Source organism: Zingiber officinale, chromosome 11A (assembly GCF_018446385.1).
Source record: "Zingiber officinale cultivar Zhangliang chromosome 11A, Zo_v1.1, whole genome shotgun sequence".
Classification (NCBI taxonomy): Eukaryota; Viridiplantae; Streptophyta; class Magnoliopsida; order Zingiberales; family Zingiberaceae; genus Zingiber; species Zingiber officinale.
This window is the reverse complement of record NC_056006.1, coordinates 89,051,293-89,077,723: the sequence shown is the minus strand read 5'-3', so window position 1 is coordinate 89,077,723 and position 26,431 is coordinate 89,051,293. Positions and strand designations below refer to the sequence as shown.

The following is a 26,431-nucleotide window of genomic DNA, read 5'->3' as shown; positions in this document are numbered from 1 at the left end:
CCGAACAAGACGCCGAGCGCCCTCTTCATCAAACCGACTCTCCATGGTCATATACCAAGGGCCATGAACACCAAAAGCGGGCTCAGAGGAGCTTGCCATCTCGGAGAAGCAATAAGATGGAAAAAAACCAGAGGAACGAGAACGAAAGAGGCAAAACGACTTGGGAGGACCTTGTAAACGAAGGGAGAAGACTCACTGAGAAGGAAACGGGCGGAAAAGATCACCGGTGGGATGGTAGCCGCCGAAAAACAGGAACCGGATTGTCGGAGGTCGCAGCAGAAGAAGAGGCGGAAGGACAACGCACAAGCAAGTATGCGGCGAAGGAAGTAGACGGAGGCTTTATACGGCCGAGGCTGGTCGGCCTCCACCGTCGGATGCAGGTCACGAGAGACGAGGTCATCATCTAACCGTCCATTTCAAAGTAATCGGCGTCCCATCGTACGGATCATCACCGCCACGCAAGAAGAGCCACGTGGCGCTGTCACCAGGCGCAATTAAGGCGCCCATACCACGCATGCTTCGGTTTAATGAAGAGGATTTGCGTGATTTTCGAGAAAATTTAGACAAGCAAACATCCAAGTTGAGCGACAAGACTACCAAAACGAAGAGCCGAGCGGCTGAATTTGGCAGAAGGGCCGAACGGGCCCACACGGTCCAGTCAGTCGGACTCACTGCCTCCTTCGACTAGACTTGAAGGGAAGGCAAGTGATCCGGCGGTAAGAATGGGGGATCCACTTCCTGAAGGGTCTCAGCTTGAGGACAGATGGAGGGCTAAGCGGTTAATGGCCGCGCCGAGCAGCTGAGTAGGTCCGAGCGGAACCAAAGATAACCCAGTCATGGACTGGGGTTTCCGACGCCAAGGCGGGAGAACCGAATGGCCGAGCGGGGCGTATGCTCGGATGGGACCGAAGGGCCGAGCGGGTGGTCCGTTCGGCCAGGACAAGGGCGAGGGTACGAAGGTTAGCCGAGCGGCCTATCCGTTCGGCTCAGAATATGGTATGTCAGCAAAGGCATGTCTGATGATTATGCCGTACACAAGAGTGCACGATGGAGGATCTCGCCGTCACATCACGGAGAGGTTGATACAGTAGCGGTATGACCTTATGGACGTCTTTCTGACAGATCCATATCTGGGCATAGTCCCTCTGACAAGCCCATACTGGGTATGGGTTGAGGACACGTGTGTGTGCCTCGGTATATGTACATTAGTCTCCTCAGAAGTCTATATAAGGCCTCCACTTCTTCAACCGGAGGTACACGAGTCTTCTGCTTCTAAGCCACTTCATCTATTTCCTCGCCTGACTTGAGCGTCGGAGGGCCGTCGCCGGGACACCCCTCCCGGCTCGGTTTTGTTGCAGGTTCGCCGGAGCACCTGAGGATCTAGTAGAGAGCGCCACATCCCCAGCGTTCGTTGACCCCTGGTTCGGACATGATCAGATGTAATTCAGAAAACGTCCAATCTTGGCTCCGAATAAGCACTTATCAGGGTTCAGCTTAACTCCATATTTTCTCAAGGTTTGGCACGTCTCCTCGATATTTGCACAAAGATCAGCAATCGAGAGGGATTTTATTAATATATCATCATCATATACCTCCATATTCCGACCGATCTATTGTCGGAACACCTTGTTCATGAGTCTCTAATACATCGCCCCAGCATTCTTCAGTCCAAACGGCATGACGTTGTAGCAGTAAGTTCCAATGGTTGTGATGAAGCTGACTTTCTCTTGATGAGCAAGACCTAATGGTATCATTGATATGCATCCAACATGCATATCAACTCGCAGCTAGCTGTAGAGTCCACCATATGATCAATGCGTGACAAAGGATAGTAGTCTTTTGGACACGCCTTGTTCAGATCTCGATGCAGACCCACCACTTGTTCCCTAACTTGGATACTAGTACAACATTTGCAAGCCAACTCAGGAATTGCACTTCCTTGATATGTCTAGCTTCGAGCAGCTTTTCTACCTCCACTCAGATGATTTGATTCTGCTTTGCCCCGAAGTCCCTTTTCTTCTATTTGACCGGCCGAGCATCCGGTCGGATATGCAACTCATGTTGCATTATTGCTAGAGAGATCCCTGAGAGCTCATGGGTCATTTATGCAAACACATCGTGATTCTATTTCAAGCAGGCCACCAACTCGAACTTCTTCTCACGGCTAAGATCGGTTGCAGTGAACGTGGTGGTGTCTGGTTGGCTGAGATGAATTTGTACTTCTTCCTTTTCTTCATAGGCCAAAACTTGGGGAGTCTCCCGAATTGTGTTGACCTCAAGCCATTGAGCCTTCCAAGCAGCTCAGGACTTGACTCTTACCATCTCCATGTAACATCTATGAGATACCAGCTGATCACTTCTAACTTCGTCAACTGAGTCGTCAATAGAAAACTTGATCTTTTGACAAAATGTAGAGATGATAGCTCGGAACTCATTCAGCGTCAGCTGGCCAAGAATTATGTTGTACGCGGAAGACACGCCCACTACGATGAAGTTCGTCTGGCGAGTTCTCATGAGTGGCTCCTCCCCCAGAGAAATGGTCAATTGAACCTGCTCGATCGGCAATACTTCATTGCTTGTGAAGTCGTAAAATGGAGTCATCATGGGTTGGAGTTCACTTTGGTTAATTTGAAGATGATCAAGTGTCTTCTTGAATATAATATTGATCGAGTTTCCTATGTCAACAAAGGCCTGATGGATGTTATAGTTGGTAATCACAACCTTGATAATTAAGGTATCGTCATGAGGGACCTCCACTCCCTCAAATCTCAAGGATCGAAACTAATTTCTAGTCCTTATGCTTTTTCTTCGTTGCACTCGACTACATTGATTTCTAACTGCCTAGCATGTGACTTCTGAGCCTGATTGGAATCACCATTGGTAGAGCCTTCTGCTATCATGTTGATGTCACCTTGGGCGACATTACCATGATTTTCTTCCTCCTAAACAGACAAGCGTGGCTGATTGGTAGATATCTGAACAGGCCTTTGATTATCTCTTCGCTAGGGATGCGGTCGGTGTTGCTCGGCAGGCGCATGGCCTTGATCATGTTGTCTACCCAATCGACGGTAATGGTGGCAATTGGGAGAGGACAATCGACAATGAATTCCTTATGGAGTAGATCGTCGTGGCTTTGGGTTGAGATGGTAAAAATCTTTCGTATTATAAGTCGCTGAGCAGTGATAAAAGTAGAATAGCAGGGTCCACTATCGGGGCTCGATAAATTTTGCCCGCTCAACCTCCACATACTGGACTACATGGGCTCGAGACCCTTTTGGCGGTGGATGGGTGTGGGTCATTAGACGTTTTAGGGCAGCCGCCAGCTCGAGGATCACTTATTTTTTTCGAGCTAACTTGGCTCTTCGACATTGATGTACTTCATAGTCCATCCAAGCAAATGATCCAAGTCTCTCGGAGGCTCCCTGATAAGTGAGAGAAAGAAGTCATTATTTGTAAGTCCTTGTAAAAAGACACTTACCAAGATTTCCTAAGTGGCAGATGGGATGTCCATAATCACTTGATTAAATCTCTTAATATAGGCCCATAACGCTTTTTTGGGCCCTTGTTTGATTGCGAATAGGTTCACATTTGTCTTTTGATAACCATGACTAATAGCAAAATGCTGAAGAAAAGCCGCTCGAAAATACTTGAAGCTGCAGATGGAGCCGATCGGAAAGCGTTTGAACCACCTCTAAGCTGATCTAGAGAGAATGGTGAGGAACACTCGGCACTTGATTTTGTCGGTGTATTGGTGGAGCGTGGCTATGTTGTCAAATTTGAGTAGGTGGTCCTCGGGATCAGTCGACCCTGTATACTCTCTAATCGTCAAAGGTCTAAAGTGAGATGGCAATTGATCGTCAAGGATTTCTTGAGAGAACTGCCTGTTGATTCGCTCGAGAGTCATCGAATTGAGGTGCTTTACATTTCTGCATATCCCAAATGGGCGTGTTCTCAAAAGATGATCCTTGCATTCTTTCGGCACGACTATGCACTTCTAAGGGCATGCAGAATAATGCCTTGTGGTACGAGATCGATGCTTACTGGAAGGCGCCAGCCGACTGGTGGTTCGACTTGCGGCCAACAGGGTCTTCCGTTTGAGTTCTTTGGTCAGCTCACTAACCCATCACCGATACAGTTAGGTTGTTCGGCGCACGACAGTCAGCTATCATCTCCTGTTGCTACTGCACCATCTTTGTAATTCGGGCATTTATTAGCATCTCTAACTCTTCTTAGGTTAATGTCATAGTGGTGAGTCATCCATCGTCCTCCATCTTCATGTCTCGGATGCAAGTGAAATTTCCACAGACGACGCCAAATATGTTCATGTTCGAAAGCTGAGAAGACGGCTAGCTGGGAATGTGACTCTGGTATTGACTAGAAGAAAACTCTGTGCTATCTTGTAAAACCAGGAGTGTTAGTGCTGGGTCAGGAAAGGGGTCTCCGGCGTTAACCCTTCGACGCTCAAGTCAGTCTTCGGTTCGGGAGGAAAGAATAGCAGTAGTGAACAATAGCAGAGAATGTGTAGAATAATGAAGTCTCGCATACCTTCGTTTGTAGATGGAAACCCCTTTTATAGTGTCACTATAGCGTCTGTACACGTATTCCAAAGCATATACACATTTTTCAAAGCATTCCTAAGAAAAGATAAGTCAAAAAGTAGTCTTTGACACATTTTCTTAAGCGAGCATGCAAATATCTGATGTGATAAGCTAGAAGCTTCTAAATTATGATTTACCTATAGGACATTATCTATTGTCGGTGACACAAACTTCCAAAAGAGTACGACAAGACGTCCATGTGGGTCCCGCTGTAGACCGATCGAGGGCCACTTAGCCGGGACGTCACCAATTCGGTCGTACTGAATGGAGCTATCGACTTGTTCTTCACTCGGCCTTACTATTGTTGGAGAGGCGTATTGCATCCGATCGAACTTAAGGTCTGATCGGCTAGGACGATGCACCAAATAACTTAGTACTTGACTCTTAACCCCGGCTGTAAGTGCATAGGACGACCGCTTGGAAGGTTTGGCCGGTCCTTCCCGTCTGACTGACTCTCAAGGCCCACTCGACCAACCTTGCCTGATCCGCACTTTGCCGTCTCATAGTATACCTGGCCTTGCGATTTTGACCATTTGACTTTGACCTCCACGTCAGCCGGACTTCAGTGCTTTAACTCACTTTTTGAGGGGCTCAGCTTCAACACTGTATCAAGGGCAAATTGAACAAATGTATATCTTGTATTCACATATGTGCACACAAAATCCCTAATTTGTATGCCCTAGGGTTTTGTGGGGTGGTAAAAAATTGGATGTATTTCTCAAATAATCAGGTTCGATTTTCACATGGGGCACATCTACATGATTAAACTATTAGTGAAGCTAGGACGCTATGTCAGAAGCCATCGTACTTCCTAAATTTATTTGATGAGTAGAATTTGAGGCCGGACCATCTACTTTAAAATTAATCAGAATTTGAAATCTGGATACCTGGTATATAAAAAAAAAAACCCAATTTATATTCTCAGATCATACTCTGCTTATTTGGTGTCTACACTTTTATTTGGTGTCTAGCAATGAAAGTCATACATATGAGTTTTCTATTGGTACACGATCAAATTTAAAAATTTAAGTTGTTCCTAAAAATTATAAATTGAACATCATTTACATATTAATTTTTGTAAAGTTAAAAATCTGATCAACAGCCTAGCTACCTACGTTTTGAAAATCCTAATTAAGACTATTCATATATTCGAAAATTATCATAATCATACATGCACAAGAGTCTTCTAATGGTCCAAAACATCTTTTTTTATCGAAAATTCAACTTCATTTTTAAATTAACTTTGATGATTCTTTAACATAATTTTTTAGGATGATTCACAATCAGCTTGTCTTTAAAAAATATTATATCAACATCATTCACACATATATAAAATACATTATTAACATGTTTTAAAAAGTTAGAGACATGCATTGATATCTTCCATTGGTTTAAAAAAATAGCTGTGTTGATTTATAAATCAACGTTCTTTTCCAAATTTGCATACTTAAATCTTCATACACACGAAATATCTCTTGAATTTTAATTTGTTAGGATGCCATGAGGCAAAATAGAGATGAAAAATGAATGTGGCATGTCAATTAAAAGGCTAAAATACTTTTAACCCTTTATATTTTCTTTCTATTCAGTATTATTTTATCCTCTATGTTTAAGAAATAACATTAAATGCATTTTACCAAAAGTTAAATGTGAGAAATTTTATAAAAGATAATTATACCCTTATCTTTTTTTATCATTTTTAAAAAATAACTTTAAGAGGGGAAACACATTAAATTAATTATTATATCTTAGATATAAATCCTCATAAAATTCATATATATATAGCAGCATAAATAACAGAAAAGAAATAACTCTGAAAAGGATAACCAGCTAAAAACTCATTCCACTATCCTCACTAAATAAAAAATAGACAAAATTCTAAATTGATGAACCAAAACCAAATGAAAATGAAATAAAGTTCATCATTAAAAATCTTCTCTTCATCATCAAATGTGGCATACAATGAAATAGGAATGATTTTGATTCGTCAATTTAAAATTCTAGCTCTTTTTAGTTTGATGAGAGTGATGGAATGAGTTTTTACCTGATTATCCCTTTTAGAGTTACTACTTTTCTATTATTTATGTAGGTGAATATATGAATTTTATGAAGATTTTTACCAAAGAATATAATAGTCAATTCAATGTATTTTTTCTATCTTGAAGTTATTATCGAAAAATGATAAAAAAATATAATGACACAATTGTCTTTTATTCATTGTATGTCATATTTAATTATGAAGAAAAGATTTTTAATGATGAACTTTGTTTCATCTTCATTTGATTTTAGTTCATTAATTTAGAATTCTATCTTTTTTTCATTTAGTGAGGGTGATAAAATGAATTTTTGGTTGATTATCCTTTTAGAGTTGTTATTTTTTTTGTTATTTATGTTAGTGCATGTTTGAATTTTATAAAAAAAAAAAATTATTGAAAGATATTAAGAACAATTCAATGTGTTTTTTCCCTCTTAAAATTATTATTAAAAAATGATAAAAAAAAAATAAGGGTATAATTATCTTTTACCAGATTTATCACATTTAACTTTTAGTCGATTAAATGTTATTTTATAAATATAGGAGGATAAAATACTACTAGATTGAACATATAGGGGGTTGAAAGAATTTTAGCCTAAATTAAATCTCTAGACCTACTGCAGAAATTTGGTGAAGAACAATCACAGTCCACTACTTTATCGACTGATTGCGACTGAATTTATAATATCTCTAAACATCAACGACAATATCATGACAGATTCTCGATAAGATCTTCCTTCCATCGCATCACCCATAATAACCAACATTCAACTCCTGAAGTATTACAACTACATTGCTGTTGCTTACAAACATAAGAGATGCAAAAAGGACTCGAGATAGTAGAAAAAGAACCACCTTCCCTAAACAAGGACTTCTTTTTTTTTCTACAACCCAAAATACAAAGATCACCACCATTTTTTCCACAGCGGAGCTTTTCGTAAACAAAGAAGACTAAAGATGAAACAAGCAGGGCTAACTGAAAGGGGAGAAAGAAGAAGCCTTCTTTTCTTTTCTTTTCTTTTCTTTTTTCAAGTTTTCCCAAAAGCAAACTCCCCGAGGAAGCCCTCAAAAAGATGATAGAAAACATGCGTGGGGTAGAATGATACAAGCAATCGATGTATCTTGTCCCTCGTGAACATGGTCAACTAAATTGATCATGCAAAAATTGGACAAGACTGTAAAAAGAAATAAAGAGGAAAAGAAAAACAAGGGATCAGAAAAGCCTAGGCAACAAAAGTGGTGATCTTGAGGTAAACGAGGGGATATAATGTCCTTGGCTGAGGAAAGAGCTCTAAAAAGACTAACGAAAAGAGTTAGCAGTTTTCTTCATGTGTTCTTCCTGAAAGCAGTGCCCAGCTTCTTGACTAGATCCTTCACTGTCATATTGAACCCTTGTTCAATCTGCAAATTAAACAACAGTCACATCAATTTTCAGATTGGGAGTGAGTTTTTTTTTAGAGTAGAAGTTTGTTAGTGATCTTACCTGAGCCATTATAGTGATATCAAGGGAAGAGCCAGCAAAAGGTATGACACTGCCACTGACAACAGAGAGGTGGCACTTCTCGACCTCAGACAGTGCTTTCACCAGCACTCCTTTGCCATTCTCGCAGTGAATTTTGATGAGGATGGATTTCTCAGACATCTTAGCTTCGATCTCCGGGAGCGACTCGCCGAATCTCCGCTGCCCATATTCAAAGTTCTCGTCGTCGCAGAAGGAACTGTCATCGTCGGCACTGAGCTGAGATTTTTTCACAAGGACTGAAGACTCAACGGTCCTCTTTGCAGCTTGCTCTTCCAGGACCTTCACCTTTTCGTCCAGTTCTTTCAGATACCTGATTGTATCACCAAGAACAGAAGCCTTGTCCATCTAGAAGAGCAAGTATAAATATAGAGGAGCAGGCAAAATTTCAGCAAAGAAGTCGAAGTCTCAATCGACAAGGTACCTTCTTTAGGCCAGGCACAATGGCAGACAAAGCTATAAACCTCTGGCTGAGCTTCTCTCTTCTCTTCCTTTCAGCAATAATGTGTTCCTTATTGTCATAGCTTGACCTACTCCGGATATGGGAACCCTTGTTTGCTTGCCTAACAATAGTATCATACTTTCTCTCGGATCCAACCATACCATTCACCTCCTTCTTGGGCTTCACCACTCCCACAAGGCTCCCATAAGGGTTCTTCTGTTCTTCGGGCGAGTCCAGGTTGCTGAAGGTGAGGATGCTGGGGAATGAGGTATTAGGCGCCAGAGCTGAATTCTGCTCTGTGGTGCAAGAACTCCAGCTAGTGGCCTTGAGAGCTTTCTTAGGCCTTTCGCTGCTCATTGGAGCTTGGTCTGAGGTAAATGAGTTGTAGCTCTCCGAAGAGATGGACTGTTGGAAGTTATGCCCTAGAGCTGCTGCGATTTCTGCAGCTGTGAGCTGATCCATTACCCCCCACTGATCAAAAAGGCTGTCTTCCATTCCCTATCAATAGTAGCAAATGATCTTAGTTTGTTTCTTCTTAATCATCCAATATTTCTTCAAACGTCTTGAGTCTTATCTACTCACCATGTCAGAATACAATCCTGCAGTTTGTCCATCCATGTTGGTTGGGCTGTTCTCTTGACAGGAGATAGGTGAAGAACCTGATTCAAGAATCATTGCTTAGTGAGCAGCTCTGTAAATCATATTCCTAAAGCCAATTTGCAGATTACAAGCAAAAGTTTGCTCAGAGTTGAAGCTTTTTGTTCGAAGAAAGGGAATAAAAAAGGAACATACATCTGATTAGTGATTGAGAACTAGTGCTAGAACTAAGAAAACCAAAGACAATCAAAGGAGGTAACATGAATACCAACCTAAGCAGAAGATCAAGGCCCTTCCTTTTCCTTTGAAACAAGAGCATCCACCCTTATATTATATAACAACTTCTACTTTGCGTTCTGAGATTTGTTTCATTACTTACCAAGAGGCTGGGAAATTCTCCTATTCATATTTCCTTTTTCACCTATTTTATTATTTTTTTCTCTTGATCTTTGCAAAGACTTAAAGGGTACCACGTTAATGCAAATACTTCTTTTCCGGTATAGATTATAAATGGGATTTGTGAAGCCATCCCAACATATAAAAAACAATTCCATGATTTTACAGAGCAACAAGTATTTTATCATGCGAGGGTCAGCAATGACTCTCATGAATTATTAGTAGAATTGATTGACCTTTCAATCATTTTCAGACACACTGTTAGTTAGACCTTAATTATAGTTGGCTCATATTAAATCCTTTATGAGATCAATCTTGGTTATATGCTCCAATTCCTCCTAAAGCAAACACAGGCCCACTTGATTGAGAAGAGTGCAAATAAATATTTGTCAAGGAATTCTCACCCCAATGCACAATTTTATTTTTCACGAGTTCGTAGATTTTTAATGAATATCCAATCTTGCAAATGGTAGCTTCAATTCTTTAATACTAAACTATGGTAAATTACAGTTTCTATCCAAGAGACTGTTTTTATGGATCATCTTGCATCAGAAGCTTTTTTGTCACTTTGGTGTGGCGACGACTCAGAGATTTCTTCTTTCTACTTTTAAGATACTTTTGAAAAATCAATTTCCTAACTCTCACTTCTAAAACAGACAATATTTTCAGATATCTATGAGGTCAAATGATACAAAATCTTTGATATACATTTAAAGTGTGAAACATATTAATGTGCTAATTTTCTGCCTTGACTGATCAAATCTGCCTTTCTGGCCAATTAATGTGCTAAGCATAATAGCTTAGCTTTTGTTGTCACTCTGGTGGAATTGCATTGGCATGTTAAATCTGTGCCATTACTTCATTGGTCAGACTAAGTTTATTGACTTTTAAGGCTTAAGAGCTTGATGAGGTCACCGATGTCGTTACTGATCAAAATCAAGCATTACACACACATACACACACAAAAAATGACAACTCTACTAAGCACTAGTAGTTTATGGATTAAACAAAAAGTATGCATGCAATAATTTAAGGATGAGTGGGTTGTGAGACAGGGTTTGACTTTTGAAATGGTCATTTTTAAATTCTTACCTAAAAATTTCACCTTTTCTTCTCTTCACTCTTCCACTTCTTTGAATGGAAATCTGTTTTGTAGATTTTCTATGAAAGACCTAGAAGGATCAAAATCTTAGCCATTGCTAGTTGACAAAGAGAAGCCATCAAATATTAGGACCTCAATGGGACAATTTCTTTCATGCGGATGAACAAAAGTCATTGCAATTTTTAGTTTAATTTTGATGATTCAAATGTCCAAGTTTCATCTAACGAATTTTAAAGGTAGACGGTCTTCCTCTCTAATTTACCTATTCAGTAAATCAGAAGCATAACTTATGCACACTCAGAGACCGACCTCCAAAATATTTATCCATATTGGGATTCAAACGTTGATTCTTTTTTTTATTCTATTAAGTATTTTACTATTGTACCACACCCGTGGAGGTTCCATTGTAATTTTTAGCCAATTAATCATAGTTAAATTAACGATTATGTTGGATTTCTAAGCGCTTGAGTTTTGACAAGAGGCTTTTAGAGAGAATTAGGACAAATTAACACTATCTCTAGAGATCAATAAATTAGCACTGTAATTTACTTGGTGGCCAGCCCATGGGGCTAGGTCAGACTGTCTATCTTCAGAATTAGTTACATCGTAAAAACTAAATATCTAGATTAAAAAAAAACTAAGTCACATGTATTTAATCTCAATTTGAATTTGAACGAAACTAAACAGTCTTTAAAGGTGCTTTTCTTTTGGCACCAGTACTAAGTCATCTTTGATTAGGTTCTTAGCCGCTTGGGACTTAATCTACCATTTGTATAATGGAGGTCTATAAGTTAATTTCGAGGTTAATATGAAATATAACATTTAATAATATGTTAATTTCAATTATTCTTTATCTCATTTTATTATGCTATTTTTCTTCAGTAATGGAATATTTGTACAACAAATTTACTCACCTAATATCACATAAAACTTGAGAAATAGTAAACTTATATATCAATTCTTAAAAGGGAAAAATTAAACTCTCCAAGTCAATTACTGATAATAAATACACAACAGTAGTTTAACTACAGATATTGTAATTAATTATATGTGTACGTTAAGAAACACAGAAAGCCGGTTTCTAGAAGAGTATAATGAATTAATGATGCTCCAATAGAAGAGTATAATGATAACGTAATTAGCCCCTAAATATTGCATAGTTCATTTTTTTTAAGAATTCAATTTTAGCAGCGCTTTTCTATTTCAGCCGTTTTGAGCAAATTTATTCACTTTTTTGGGATAACTTGCTAGTCTATGTTGCTGTCACTTTCTTATAGCATAAATAAATTGAAATGTATGCAAGTATGTTGGGAATTCAAAGCTCTTATATCACCTTCGAATATACAAAAGATTTATGTTGTTTAAGTACTATCAACAACGTAATAATTATGTAATATAATGGAGTCAAGACCAAAGATTATTAGAGATTACTCTAAGACAAATGTGATCATGGAAGGTCTATTGTTCACATGGAGAGCCTCTAATTATGGTTTTATTCAAAACTTGCTAATTGCTTATCAAATTTATGCAAGATTATGATCTTTGAATAAGCCATGATATTAAGATTAATTAATCAAAGATTTTCGGAACAACTTGATAAGTTTTGAAATAATGAAGAAAAGGTGCCAGGAAGCTCCCTTCTTCGAATGGTCTCTTGGTCACGTCCAGACTCGCCAGGGGTTTGGGCTAAGGATCCAGCATGGCCAAGGGCTGATAGGATCCAAATTAAGGTTGGACTCAGCCTCACCACATAGTGTGTTTCCACCCATCAAGATTAGCCAACATTATATTAATTATCTCTACCAAACAAATACTAATGGTTATATCAACAGTTAAATTTAGTGTTAGATTCAGAAAATTTTATAATCATTGATTTTCTTTTCAAAAAATCTCCATTAGCAGTCTATTTTAATATGCATAGATAATTCAACAAAATGAAAAATAGTAAGCACATTACTGTCAAAAGAATGATCTATTTCCTTTTCTTTATCTGACCCTTTTGTTTTGCTTCGGTTACAGGAAGGATTATAAGGCAACAAATGGGTTAAAACAACTACCATCTCGTATAGAAAATTTTTCGCCCACCTCCAACTTTGTCTAGAGCATTGACCAACTGTGTTTCAAGCACAACTTGGAGAACCTTCACTGTATAAAGATCATCTCTTTTAAAACAAAAATTGTAAAGGTAAAGAAGAGCCGCGCCCTGCAAACTGTATGAGGATGATCCCACATCTAATTCATCAAGTACGCGTACATTCAGTGAGCACTTGATGCATTCAGATAGGCACAACTTGTGGCGAAATCTGGCCATCTTAGATTAGTCTCCAGCCAACTTCAGGATTCTCAGAGTGGCAGTAAAATAATACAAACGTCCAAGGAAACACCATAAAGTAGTGAACCAAATTATTTGATGATATTCATCTGAAACTGAACGGTTCTCCACTTTAAACCTCCAACTCCAAGCTTGGAATGTGTTTGTAAATGAAGTAACTCCTCAAACGTTGGCATAACATGTCTTCATGAGCCTGGAAGCGAGACAAGTAGGCTTCCTCCAACCAACCGGAAGGTCCAGAACCTCACAAGACATAGAAACTGCTGCAGGAAAAAGGGAAAAGGAAAAAAAGAATTCCGTCCAGGATCTTAGGTGTTTAAAGTTACATATCCAAATATGCAATAAAAACACAACTAGTGGCACTTCTCTTTCTTCCTCTCGATATTTTTGTTTATCTTCACATCATTTTTGGTCCCAAGAGAAGGAGATGAAGAGGTGAAAATTGTACAATACTCGATGGTAAGCATACGACTAGCTTCGCCTATCTTCTTCTCTGAATGAGAATGACTTTGATTTCATAAAGGGACCATTGTCGAGATGCAGAGATGCCTAGATGCCTAATCAACTGCCAGTCCACCGCCTTTTCCTGGCTGGTCTCTCTGACTTTATCTCTGAATCAACACCAGCTTCATTATTGTGCAACTGCACTTCGGTATCCAATTTTCTATTTGAACCATTATCTTTGTCCCTTGGCATAGGAAGCTTGAAGCGTTCACTTCGTTTCTTGAGCTTAGCCACAGTATCAAGATGGCGATCCTGGTCATCAATTGTCTTATCCACAATTTGTCCAGCATCGCCCTTGACATCCAATTCACTAGTAATGTTGTTAAGTTCATTTTTGGTCAATTCATCTGCTTGCACTGTATCAACCATGTTGTCTTCAACGTTCTCTTTCAAAGTAGATAATGCCTGTGTGTTATTGAAGGCATCGTAGTCCCTTTCTTTGTGGCTGGTCCAGCGTTCCAATTTGGATCGTCCTCTTCTAGAACTTTGATTCTCATCATCTGAGGCAGGTTCATCATCCCCTTGTTTCCTTGAAGAGTTAATATGTGGGGTGTCTTCATGTTTATTGTGATGTGGATCTGCTTTGGCGACAATTGTGGAAGAGATGTTGCTCTCATTCTTATTTGAATCTTTATTATAGACCTGGCAAGGGCAAGTACTTAGTAAACATGTCAGAAAATGAGCTAGGTAGGAGGCAGCTAGTGTGCTCAAATCCAACTAATTTGAACAAGATATCATGGATCAAGACAAGAAGTTCCCCAAAGTTGGAGCAATTCTATTTAGCTTTTACAGTGTGGATTTTTTAGTTGCTGGTTACATTATTACCAATTCATTTTGCCCCTACAGTTTACTGTCTTTTCAAAATGTCCCTAGAGTTTGAAATTGTCATTTTTTTATCCCTTAATTTCAACCTATTGTTGAAATATACCCGCCTCGTTAAGTCCTAACTTGTCCATTTCTCCAAGTTACAACGCCTTATAAATTCAAGATTTTCAGCATCCTCAGAATAACAAACTCATGTTAAGAATTATATTTATGTCAAAAGTGAAAAGAAAAAAAAAATCTTGGTCTCTCAAAATGCAATTGCAAGTTAATCTGAATTACTATTATGTTCCAACATGGTGTCAAATTCCAGGGCACAATTGTTTTACAAAGAAGCTTGTGCCCCATAAAGTCAATAGCTTTTTTAAGCCATGATCCTATACTAAGTGTTGAAGCCATCATCAACCTAGAAAAGTCCATTGTTACAAATTTTGGCTGCAAACTGATTGGCGAATTAGCTTAGTGTCATTTTGTGTCAGCATAGTGTTGAGGTTTAGGGTGTAAATTTTTTACAAATCATTTTGTGCTCCCCATAAATTTAAGATTTCTAACATTTTTTAAGTCACAACCCTGTGTTACCGACTTGCAACTATTTCTTCCAGCTTAGTGCCAAATTCCAGGGCACAAGCTAATTTTAAAATCAGCTTGCGACTAAATTTTAAGAGACCATAAGCTTTTTTAGGTTTTTGGCTTCAATACAAGTAGTAACATCAGTCTGTGACTCTAAAATCGTAAAATTATTAAATTTTTAGAGCTTAAGGTAATTTGTAAAATAGGTCTGAGCCTTGTAACTTAACATTGTGTTACACAAAATAGCTGCAAACTTATTCGCAAATCAGCTCCTATTAAAAGAAAAATGGAGCCCCAGACTGCATGCAAAATAAACTTTGTCGCCAAATAGTGACGTTTCTTTCCTCCCCACAATTTGAGTCCCAATAAATTTTTCTAGGTTAGTGATTCAATATGTTTAAATTTTAAATTTATGGAGTGCAAACTTATAAATTAGCTTACAGCCAAGAGATAAACGGATGGGTAAGGATTTAATGGGGCAGAGGACCATTTCATCAATAGATTGAAACTATGAAATAAATTGAAACTATAGAAGTATACTGCAATTTATAAGCTCTGGGGGCATATCAAAACGGCAGCAAACTATGGGAGCAAAATAAAATTTTCTCACAATATCATAAAACAAACATCCTTTTCAGGAAAAAAAAAAAAGTAGATAGGTAAAGAGGAGGAACTGCTACTCTAGATTGCAAACTGTGAATTGCAGATTATTAAATTTTAAATCAAGCATGCTTTACCTATATTTTGGAGATTAACTTGCATCATTCAATAGCACCTTATTAAAACTGAATAGACAGTTCTTGCTCTATCAAGAAAGAATCCAAATGCAATTACATAACAATTGAGGGAGAAATGAATAGGTTGATAGTACTTTTGGTCATAATTCGCTAAAAAATCTTAATGCTCTTTTGGTTAGTAAATCAAATTATCCCACCCAAAATAAATAGTCCTTCGACTCAAAGCATTTCATGTTGCACTATACAAGCTTAATATCTGAGACAAATCTCAACCTGCACAGGCTGCTTATTGATAGATATGATTGTTCTGAGTTTTTGTAGTTTCAGTGAGTTAACTTGCTTCTGTGGTAATATAAGTTGGGAGAAATTGCAGAATTTCCTAATTGACCCGTATGAAAGCTTTCTGACTTATATGCAATTCTATATCATTGGCTAAAAGTATTATACAGACAAAATATACCTTCTCATTTGGGGGGCAGTCATCATGCTTTCTCTTCTCATTTGAGGGGCAGTCATCATGTTTTCTCTTCCCAAGCACTTGGTTATTCTGCTGCTTGTTCTCGACATCTCTGGCTTTACTTGTATTTTCTCTCTGTCTTTCCCTGTGCATCTGTTGGCCCTCAGCAGTATGGTGGCGGTCACCATATTGGTGCAGCCTTTCGTGCCTGGAGCTTCTTTCATCAGCATTTGAATGCTTTTCATTTGTATATGCATCACCACGTCCTCTGTTCTGAGACATGCCATCTTCCCTACGATCCCTCCTCGACAACTCATTGTGCCGCCTCCTTTCCTTCTCTTGATAATCCTTATCATAACTAATAGATCTTGAGTCATCCCTATTCCTACCATTACCACCCAATTGTTTATTCTCAGTAACTCGCCCACTACTTACAGTTCCCTGCACTTCTTCGCTTTCCCTCTGTGTTAATGCAATTTCATGAGGTTTAAGTCGCTGCCTATCCTCTCTCTCCCTATTTTGGCGCCAGCTATCATCTTTTTTACGCTTAGAAGACGAGTGATCTTCAGTCTTATCCCTCATTCTAGTTTCAGACTCTCTCCTGTTGCCATGTAGGTCATTCCTTTCTCGTTTCCTTCTTCCAGAGTCCTCCTTAGCTCTGTGACTTTGGAAACCATCTAATCTATCAGCTTTTCCTCTCAAATATTCTTCGTCTCTTTTTTTCTTCACGAGAGGAACATCCTTGTTCTCACGACGACTCATCAACAGATCATCCCTCTCCCTATGCCTCAAGTTTTCATCTCTACTATGGCTCCTCCATTCACCATCAACATGCTTTCTAGAATGATCTTCATCTCTCCGGTTTCTGTCACTAACCTTTAGCTTACTCTTATTCCTTGGCAACATCTCATCATTGTTCGCCCTCATTAAATCATCTTTGATTTGTCTACCATGCATATTATCCTCTCTTCTTTGCCAAGAACTGGTAGAAGATTCTGATTCCTTTCTCTTCTCATAGCTTCTACCTCGAAGATGAATTTGATGAGAATTAGACGCATCTTCCTTTTCTATAGAAATAGAATGATTTTTCTCTCTATTTTGTCTATCGTCTATGTGAGATTCATCTCTCCGCCAGAATTTAGATTCATCTTCCTTCTGGAGCCTTTTTGAGTAACCTGTCTGACTTGAATGTCCTTCATGTAAGACTTCACCATTTGTCTGTCTGTGATTATTCTTACTGTCACCAGATTTTTCTCTACTATTATCACTATTCTGCAACCCATCATCATAACCAGTGTCATACACCATCAAAGGCTCAACTTGTGAGCTAAGTTTTTGTGTATTGCTTGGGAGGACCAAATTATCATCAGCACCAGTCTCACTAGAAACATGTAAACTTGATGTCATCTCCTCCAATTCCATGCTATCAGCCACAATAAGTCCATCATGCTTGCTAGATTTTTCTTCAACACTGCCTTCATCATGCTTGCTAGATTTTTCTTCGACGCTGCTTTCATCCTGCTTGCTAGATTTTTCTTCAACACTGAGCTCTCTTGCAGTATCAATAACAAGTGAGTTTTTAGAACACTGCTTAACCTCAGAGTTATCAAGCAAAGTTTCCTTTTGCTGATCACTATGTCTGTTTGAGTGGGCACTTTGACTAGACATGCTATCAGTTGATTGTTCACGAGCATTGAGGTGTCTTCTAGACGAGGATTCTGAATACAACCTAAAGTAAGTAAACTGCTGTTAGCTGTGTCCATGAGATATAGAATCCTGAATAAAAAGTAGATCATCTTTGGTGCAAGCTTTAAAAAAATCAATAACTTGCTAACATGGTATTTACTTTAGCCATGAAAGACTATGCATAGACAGAATTGCTTTCTTCCTATCGATTTCAGTGCTCACTTAGTGAGCAGAAAACATGGGACATTGTGCTAAATATTATCACATTTGCAAATGCAATAATCAATATCTCATAGTCATACGTTGGTTTGCTACTTGTAATACTCCTGCCAAATGAGGAAAGACGTGTAATATTGATACAAACATGAATCTGCAGCAACTATAGCTAGGACAATGCTGACTCAATCCTGAATCTTAAACTGATAGTATAAACAATACATCAAGTATGATCTACTGAGATAGAAACCTATAATTGTATTGGCTTACTAACCTTGCTATCTCTAAGCTAACTAATTTAAATTCATGTATACATATAATCCACTTTATATTTTTGAAGTAGATCAAACACCTTCCTTCCCTATTGCTGCAACCTCTTTCACTTTGTTTACTGCTTTGTCTGCATGAAGCATACTGGAGTAGCTTCTACAGTTAGCTTTTGAAGAGAAGATTCACCAATCTATTAGTGATTAATTATATGAAAAATCCTTTTTTTCTCTGAAAGAAACAGAACAATTGATTTTTTTTATGCTCACAGTACGTACTGTGTGAATAATCAGTTGTTTCACAAGATAAAGGTCTCACGTCGAAACTATAATGAGTGAGTTATGAACAATGAATCACAAAGAAGATCAACTATCAACTGTTTCTACTAGCATTCTCATCATAAAGAATTACTTACATATTGACAAATGGGAAATATATATAGATACACACAGCCTATTTCCCTGTCATTTAACCAAAAGCATTGTCTTCTTAATGGCTTAATCATGTTGGTAAAGTTTTTTTTTCACATAATATCAAATAAAATGATTTCCTACTGTTCCAAGGTATGAATATTGATCGAGCATTTAGATGCCAGAGGAAGGCCAATGCCGGATACACACCAAAATTGTGAATTTGATCAATGGAAATGTAAAATAGGAAAGCTTGGCATAATAATAACACCACAAAAGACAAATAAGGAGACAGATTTTTTTCTGTTTATCAAATCAAACTAGTGATAAAGCACAGGGAAAATCAAATTAGTGTTACAAGATACAACTAAGAATAATAAGTTGATAACAAAAGTATTACTTAAATTATGAAGACATCAAAATTCATAATTTGAAAGGAGATGTTAACTAATTTAGCCATGAATCCCTTATGTTTCATTGTTTCCTACTGATGATTGTGGATAGATGTGTGGAAAAAGCAAACTTCACTGAATTGACTGCAGTGAACATAATCAGATCTGCTAGAATAATGACAGCATACCTTTCTTCTGAATGCATCTCTAATGCTCGATCATGAAAGGGAGGGCTTCTTGATTTAGAATTATGATGGTGATCACCAGCTGATTCATCTTTTTCCTTTGCAAGAAGGGTTTTCCTGGTCATTTCCTTGTGGTTACTGGAAGCATGAGAAAAGTGTTCTGTATATCCTGATTCAGTGCTTCCTCTATCCTTCTTAGCCTCAATAAAACTTATATCATCTCTTTCGACACTGTTCTCCTTTTTCTCTAGGCCACAGTTGTGCATTCTTGGATCATCAAACAAGTCCTGCGGCACAATCTATTGACAAGGCAATTTTAGTATGTGGATACCTTCAAGTCTACAACTATGAAATAATATATATCAGAAACTAGTGTGGGTTATTTGGATGTACAAAATCATAAATAACCTTTGTAATTGTCAATGATGAGGTGTAGATATAATAAATGAATCTAGCATTAAACTGCAAAACGTAAGTCATGAAACTACCTCGATAATTGCATCCAAATCACGTGATCTAGGCGGTCTAGTATCTATAGAAGGAAGTCGTTCATTATGCCCACCACCCTCAACTTGTATTGCTCTCCCAGTTGGCTAAAAATCAAAAAGTAATAATGTGACAAAGCAAATACTAATAACAATGAGAATATTAACAGAATATTTAAAGAAAATAAATGGCATTGGTTTCCTAACTTATTTGGAAACGCATAAGTGGGAAGAAGATAGTAAAAATGTAGGGGCAGAGATGGAAATATGACGAAAGGGAAAGAAGAGTAGAATTCCTGGAATAGAAAAAATTGAACAAGTATGAAAAGAAGAGAACTAGTGGGGATAAGGTTTTAGAAGAAAAAAAATTAATTACTCCACTTCATCCCTTCCAAATATCCCCTAATCCAAACAAGTTCTAAATACAAAGGTTGAGTGACAGTGCAACATACTAATGGTGCCCGCATAACTGACTGCCCTCGTCCTTGACCGGTAAAATTTGATTCTCCATCTGATTTTCCATGCCCATTATCAGCAGAAATATCATGACCTGCTGCCGCAGCCAACTCAGGTGGTAAATCTGGATCATATTCCTGAGAGAAAATTAAAAAACTATCAATAATTAAGTTTAAGTATGACGTGAGCAAATTTATGCATGGTCTAGTATTTGTATATGCCTGCTCTGATCGCCCACTCTCATATACACGAATCTTACTTTGCATGGTTGATTCCAAACGAAGTTGATCCTGCAAAACAAAAAACTTAGGAACATAGTGTACTTCAACAGTATGTATTAAGGAATAAGAGGATTTTAAACTTGCCAGCCTCTTGCAATAATCCTTCCACTTATCTTCATCCAATCCAAAATTAAAAAAGTCGGACATATCAACCCCAGGGTATCGCCATGGTTTTTCCTCAAAACTCTCAATGTCAACATCAAAAACTGTCCTGAAAAATAGAGCATTTGGAAGCATTTAAATCACAAGGGAGGCAGGTGGCACTGTTCATGGCTCACACAATCGACAGAGAAGGAAGATTATCAAAAAAATGTATAAAATTTTACTTTAGAAACAAGGTGTTACATGTTAATCACAATCAGAATAGCAATTTAGGAAACATATGGGAGACTATACACTAGATCTGGCATAGAAGCAAGTATGGTAGGATCATAGAAGTGTATCTCCAGTTGATATTTCTGCTGAAGTTTGAAAACGTTTAGGAGATTAAGATATACTTCCGTCAATTTTTCTTCAAAGTTTAGATAAGTGAAATAGAGAACAAATTTAGTACCAATTTATAAGAATAGATATGAGATGCAATTGTGAAATTATGACAAACACGCATATCAAACGAGGAAGAGAAACACCAAAAAAAACTTGGTTAACAACAATAAAACAAAATAAAATGTATTTAAGTATAGATGATGATATAGTAAGAGATAGAGTTCAATGGTGGTGTAAAATGATTCATATAGCCGATCCCACATAATGAGATCAGGCTTCATTGTTATGAGATGCAATTGTTAGATAATTAAGTTAAAAGAGACATAGAATGAAGCCTGTTCAAGAATTACTGAGAGAAGAATAAAGGATGAAGTAAATATTTCTGAAAACTCAATTTCGTTTGGTGCTAAAAATAAAAAATAGATGTCATTTATTTAATAAGAAAAAAGATGGAAATTATAGAAAAAGCAAATTTACATTTAAGTTTTATTGGCTTGGAAAAAACTTAAAAAATTATTTTGGTGGGTTGAAGGAGGAAATAGTAGCTAGTGAAAATATAGATGTGGTAAAGTGCATGTATCATGATGAAAAAACAAAGCTATTGAAAGTGAGATTGCCCATATCTTTTTACAAGAGTACTAAAACGACTAATCAATCATATATTAGAGAGGTCCAATTAGTGTATGTTATTTGTAAACGACATTATGCTAATTAAATATGGGTACGATAAACCATTAAATTGTGAAAAAAAAAAAAACTCAATGTTTCAGGTAAATTAAAACTAAAACTAAATATATGAGAAGAAATGTCAATGTAAAGAGAAGAAAATCATAAAATAGTTAAGATGGATACATATGAATCTCCGTTTAGATACATTTGATGTATGAAGATATAACATAAAGAGTGGAAGGTTAAAATGGAGATCAGGTTTCAAATTTTGTGTGATTGTCATGAAACTCAAACTATTAAAAAACTATAATGCTTAAAAAATCATTAAATTGAGATACCATTCATCATACTTGATGAATCAATCAAGTGTTGGGCATTTAAGAAATCATCACAGTAAAAATAATAATAATAATTGGATAAAGATAGAATGCTAAGATGGATATGACTTACTAGAAAATATAAAAAAAAATCTAATACTACTACAAGGGACCAATACTGTGATTCTCGTAGATGATAAAATGAGAGAGACCAGATCACACTACATGGGCATGTTAAACGATTACCCACAAATTATATAATTGGACACTTAAAAACCTGGTTAAAAAGTGAAAGGAGTAAGGAGAGCAAAGGAGATTCAAATTAATGTAAGCAAAAGTGATTTAATATTTGAATAACACTAGTGACATAATCTGGTCCAATGGAAGGATAAGATCCATATAACCAACCAAAATTTATTGGGAATAGCATGGCCTGATGAGAAGATGACATAGTAACATTGAAATAATGACAGATGTTTTCCACAAACACCTATATGAACACAAACCAGTGAATATTTTTTAAGCATTTTATCTTTCACTTTTTACTAACTCCACGTCATGATGCCATAAATGATATGACATCAACATGGATTTTCATGTGTCTTTCATCTCTGGTTTTAAAGCTTGCATATCATATGAGACTAAATTCATTTTTTTATTCACACCATAATTGTAGGATTAGTTGTCGAAGACAATTGAAGCAATTACTGAGCTCACAAATGAAATAAGACATAGCTTTGATATTGAGGCAAATGGTGGTGGGTGTAACCTTTATGCCTTGTTTCAATGAAATAACTAGGAAAAAAAAGGATAGGGAAAAATACGAAAAGGATTTCAAAATATTTTCCATCCTACTGTAGCCTTAGAGGGAAGAAAAGAGGATGAAAGACTTAAATTTCAAAACTTTTATCAAAAATAAATATAAAAAAAAAATACCACACGAAACAATATAAAGGGAATTTTCTGAATGTTTTTCTTCCTCTTTTTTTCTGAAGGGGAGTCTTAGCGTAACGGGAAGTTGTTGTCGTATGACTTGTTGGTCACGAGCTCAAGTCTCAGAAACAACATCTTGCAAAGCAAGTAAAGTTACATACAATAAACCCCTTCCCGGGACCGTATTAGCAGGAACTTCATGCACCGGACTACCTTTTTTTTCTTCCCTTTTTTCTCTAAGGGAAATGGAGGAAAAGTGCCACATTTTCTCTCACTTTATTTCCTTAGGAAACACCCTTCACACCTTAGTATTTGATGGAGAAATTTTTCCCACTTTTCCATTAACTTCTTAAACAAAAGGGAAATTGTTTGTAAAGATATGCTTGATACGAATTTTATAAATAAAATGTGTGCACATAAATTTAAAAAAAAAAAGTGAAATAGGTTTCCCTATTATGGAGAATTCAAAGGTCTGTTGTAAAAATTCATTTGAAAAGGCAAAGGCAAACTTCTTGTTTTCCTTTTCCTATTTCATTTTAGAGCCCTCTTTTTCTTCTAAATGAAAAACTAAAAACAATCCTACAAACCAAACACGAATATATAATTAGATAAAAGCATCTCAACTGAATATTAAAATTATTTGAATGTAAATTTAGTACCAATGAACAAAAAAAAGGTATGTATATGCTAGAGATGAAAAAGGAATTTAATGAAAATGAGAGAATATCTGATAGTGAGAATCTATTAACTGGCTCAATAAAAGTCTTAACTATTAGATTCTATTAAGGATTGAAAAAAGAAAGAAAGTTCAATGCTTCCATCACAACAGCAAACAGTATAAATTTTGGTAAAGAAAATTATAATTATTGCACAGTACATCTGACAATCTTACTTATGTGAAGGGAGGGTGAAATCCAGTCCAATGCCAAAGGCACGGGCTGAACTATTAGCCCAAGCAGGAAACCCAAAGTTTGTATTGTAGCTTTTGGGAGCACCAGGGAAGCCCCTACCAGAAACAGCTCTCCAATCACCTCTTCCTTGACTGGAAATAGGAGCTGGGCCAAGAGGACGAGCAGAACCTGGAATACCTGGGATGCCACTTGCAGGATCGCCAGGTAAAGGTGTTGCACCAGGTCTTACATACTGAGTAAGAAAGAATCTTAATTTAGATAAATAATAAACCACAATATCTATGGCGTATTGTTGATAAATTCAAGGAATGATCATTCTTTAAATAATATACCTAAGTTCACAGACATTAAATTCACTGTACACAACAAAAGAAATTTCTTTGGCAAGGAAAAATTTGTGCAAAAATGTGTAATTATTAGTTTTAGGAACTTAATCAAATTCTAGGCCAACGTGCATAATTTCTCTTTCTATTCACAAAGATCATGCCATTATTCTTCTTGTTTAATTGCCTTTCTGGCAAACAGAATGAGGGTTCCAAATTGATGGATCCTATTTGGAAATATGATTTTGATAGTCTTTTTTCTCTGTCCCATTTCAAGTTTTCTTTTCTCAGCGAATCAATATTATATAAACAGTAAGAATAGTCGAATAGACAAAAACAAGTGAACGTCAAGAATTCTGAACCCAAGATATAAAATAGTCAGATTTGTGCCAAAAGGCTTATCTATTCGGATTCAGTAAAAAGGCTTTTCCTGTCACTAATTCCCAATAGTCTTGGCTGTCCTATCAAATTAATATTAGATTAGCAATATGCATAATTGCAACCAAAATAACTGAGAATTTTGGAACTTTTGAGTGGCTTGTTATCTTTCATTTGGAACATTACTGTTATTTGAGCATTCTTTAGTTGTTAAATAGCATAAAGTAAGAGACACAAACTCAATCTGAGTTGCCAAAATATTTTAGTCATGTATTCTCAAGCTTATGCAACATGCTAGTGTGCGTACCACTTCCAAAAACTAGCAATCAACACTCATAAACTTAGTTTACACCTGAATTACATGAACTAATGTGGTAGGAACAACCTTGAACATTGAATGATGCTGGGTATGAAAACCAAGATTGCTGTACCCTATCCTTGCCCCTGGTGCAGCTCCAGCAGTGCCTGTTACTTTAGTTACATCCGACATTTCTTTTCTCTCCCCATCACCTGCCGGCTGCATAGCATCTTCACTCCAATTTTGCTCCTCCATGGTGGGGAGGCGATGATGCTGGTCCTCATCGGTGACAATAACCAGATCCTCTTCTCCATCGTCATCGTCATCTATCCCAATTAGATTATGCCTCTCAGCCCCGAGAGGACCATGATTGCTATCGTTCAGCACAATCTTGAGATCGTCTTCACTGTCACTGTCCCAATCCTCGCTTTGTGATGGCTTCCTCTCCTCGTTGTTGATGCCAGCAAAAAGTCCAGAAGAAGCTGGGCCAGCTGAGAGTCCAGGGATGTGCAGGGTTTGATCGAGATTTTCCAAATTCTGCCCTATTCCACCTCCGGACAATGAAAACCCGTCTTCCGGTGCACTAATCTTCTTGTCAACACCAATTCCATTATTTCCTTCTTGAAATTCTGAAACCCTAGCTTCTTCTTCGTCTTCCTCCAAAACCCTAGGCTCTCCCTCTATGGACGGACTAGGGGCCCCGACCTCTGCCTGTCGCGATGATAGGGTTCCATCGTCGTCTTCGTCGTTCCAATTCTCTGTCGAATCCACGACCGGGGCTGCGCGGCCAAGCATCCAATCCTCCTCCGAAACGTCTCCCGCAGCTGCCATGGCCGGCGGTATAGCGCGTTTTGATGATGAAGGGGATTCTGCGCAGGGATCAGCGCGAGACGCGACAAACAAGCGGCCGTCCGGATCGCCTCCATCGGAATCGTCTTTCTCGGCGTGGAGGAGAGGATCGATACGGCCGCCAGGGGACAAGACGGAGGGCAGTGGCGCTGGGACGGACTCGGCGACGGAATGGAGGACATCTGTGTAGAGCTCGCCGAATTCGTCATCGTCGTCGTCGTCCATATCGAAACGGCTTCTTTCTCTCTGGGTTCGGATCGGATATGCACAGACGGGAAACCCCAAGTCCACCGAGGTGGCGTTATAGATACAGAGGGGATCTTCCCTGTTGGGTCGCAAGCAAAGCTTTCACTTCCCTCGAACGATGCCCAATATGACACCGGTTACATACTCACAATTGAACCAGCTTAACCATTGGTTCCATGCTTTGGGTAAAAAAAAAAAAAAAAACGCTCCTCGTCAAAAATGATTCTTTTTCATTTATTATCTAAAATTATATATCCAACTATTCTTTAAAATAAATATATTTACCGATCATAGGCTATAGCTATTATACCTTTTAAAAATAATAATTTAAATATAGTTACAGTAATCGTCTATCTGATAAATAAAATAAAATAAAAAACCCCTAATCGGAAACTTCTACATGGTTGTCCTATGCAATTTGGAAAGAAGATAAATAAAGTTTCTTTTCATATAATTATCGTTTGTATGAGATCAGATAATCTACCATGTATTTTACATACATTAAAAATCGATCACATAAATTATTACAGCA

At 37.6% G+C, this 26,431-nt stretch overlaps 2 protein-coding genes across 2 annotated transcripts; both read right to left on the bottom strand.

Moving 5' to 3' along the window:
* Positions 1-7,371: 7,371 nt before the first annotated feature.
* Positions 7,372-9,632, bottom strand: LOC122030971 (transcription factor bHLH18-like). Its single transcript, XM_042590019.1, has 5 exons — positions 9,464-9,632; positions 9,177-9,253; positions 8,577-9,092; positions 8,117-8,500; positions 7,372-8,034 (listed from the first exon to the last, which is right to left on the bottom strand). Exons 2-5 carry the CDS (start codon positions 9,210-9,212, stop codon positions 7,960-7,962), a joined length of 1,011 nt encoding a protein of 336 aa, XP_042445953.1. The 5' UTR covers positions 9,213-9,253; positions 9,464-9,632; the 3' UTR covers positions 7,372-7,959.
* Positions 9,633-13,329: 3,697 nt separating this feature from the next.
* Positions 13,330-25,981, bottom strand: LOC122031852 (FIP1[V]-like protein). Its single transcript, XM_042591038.1, has 9 exons — positions 24,892-25,981; positions 23,787-24,037; positions 20,574-20,700; positions 20,430-20,498; positions 20,205-20,345; positions 19,756-19,860; positions 19,271-19,566; positions 16,115-17,840; positions 13,330-14,167 (listed from the first exon to the last, which is right to left on the bottom strand). The coding sequence occupies exons 1-9, from the start codon at positions 25,876-25,878 to the stop codon at positions 13,583-13,585; spliced, it is 4,287 nt and encodes a 1,428-aa protein (XP_042446972.1). The 5' UTR covers positions 25,879-25,981; the 3' UTR covers positions 13,330-13,582.
* Between the last annotated feature and the right edge of the window lie 450 nt (positions 25,982-26,431).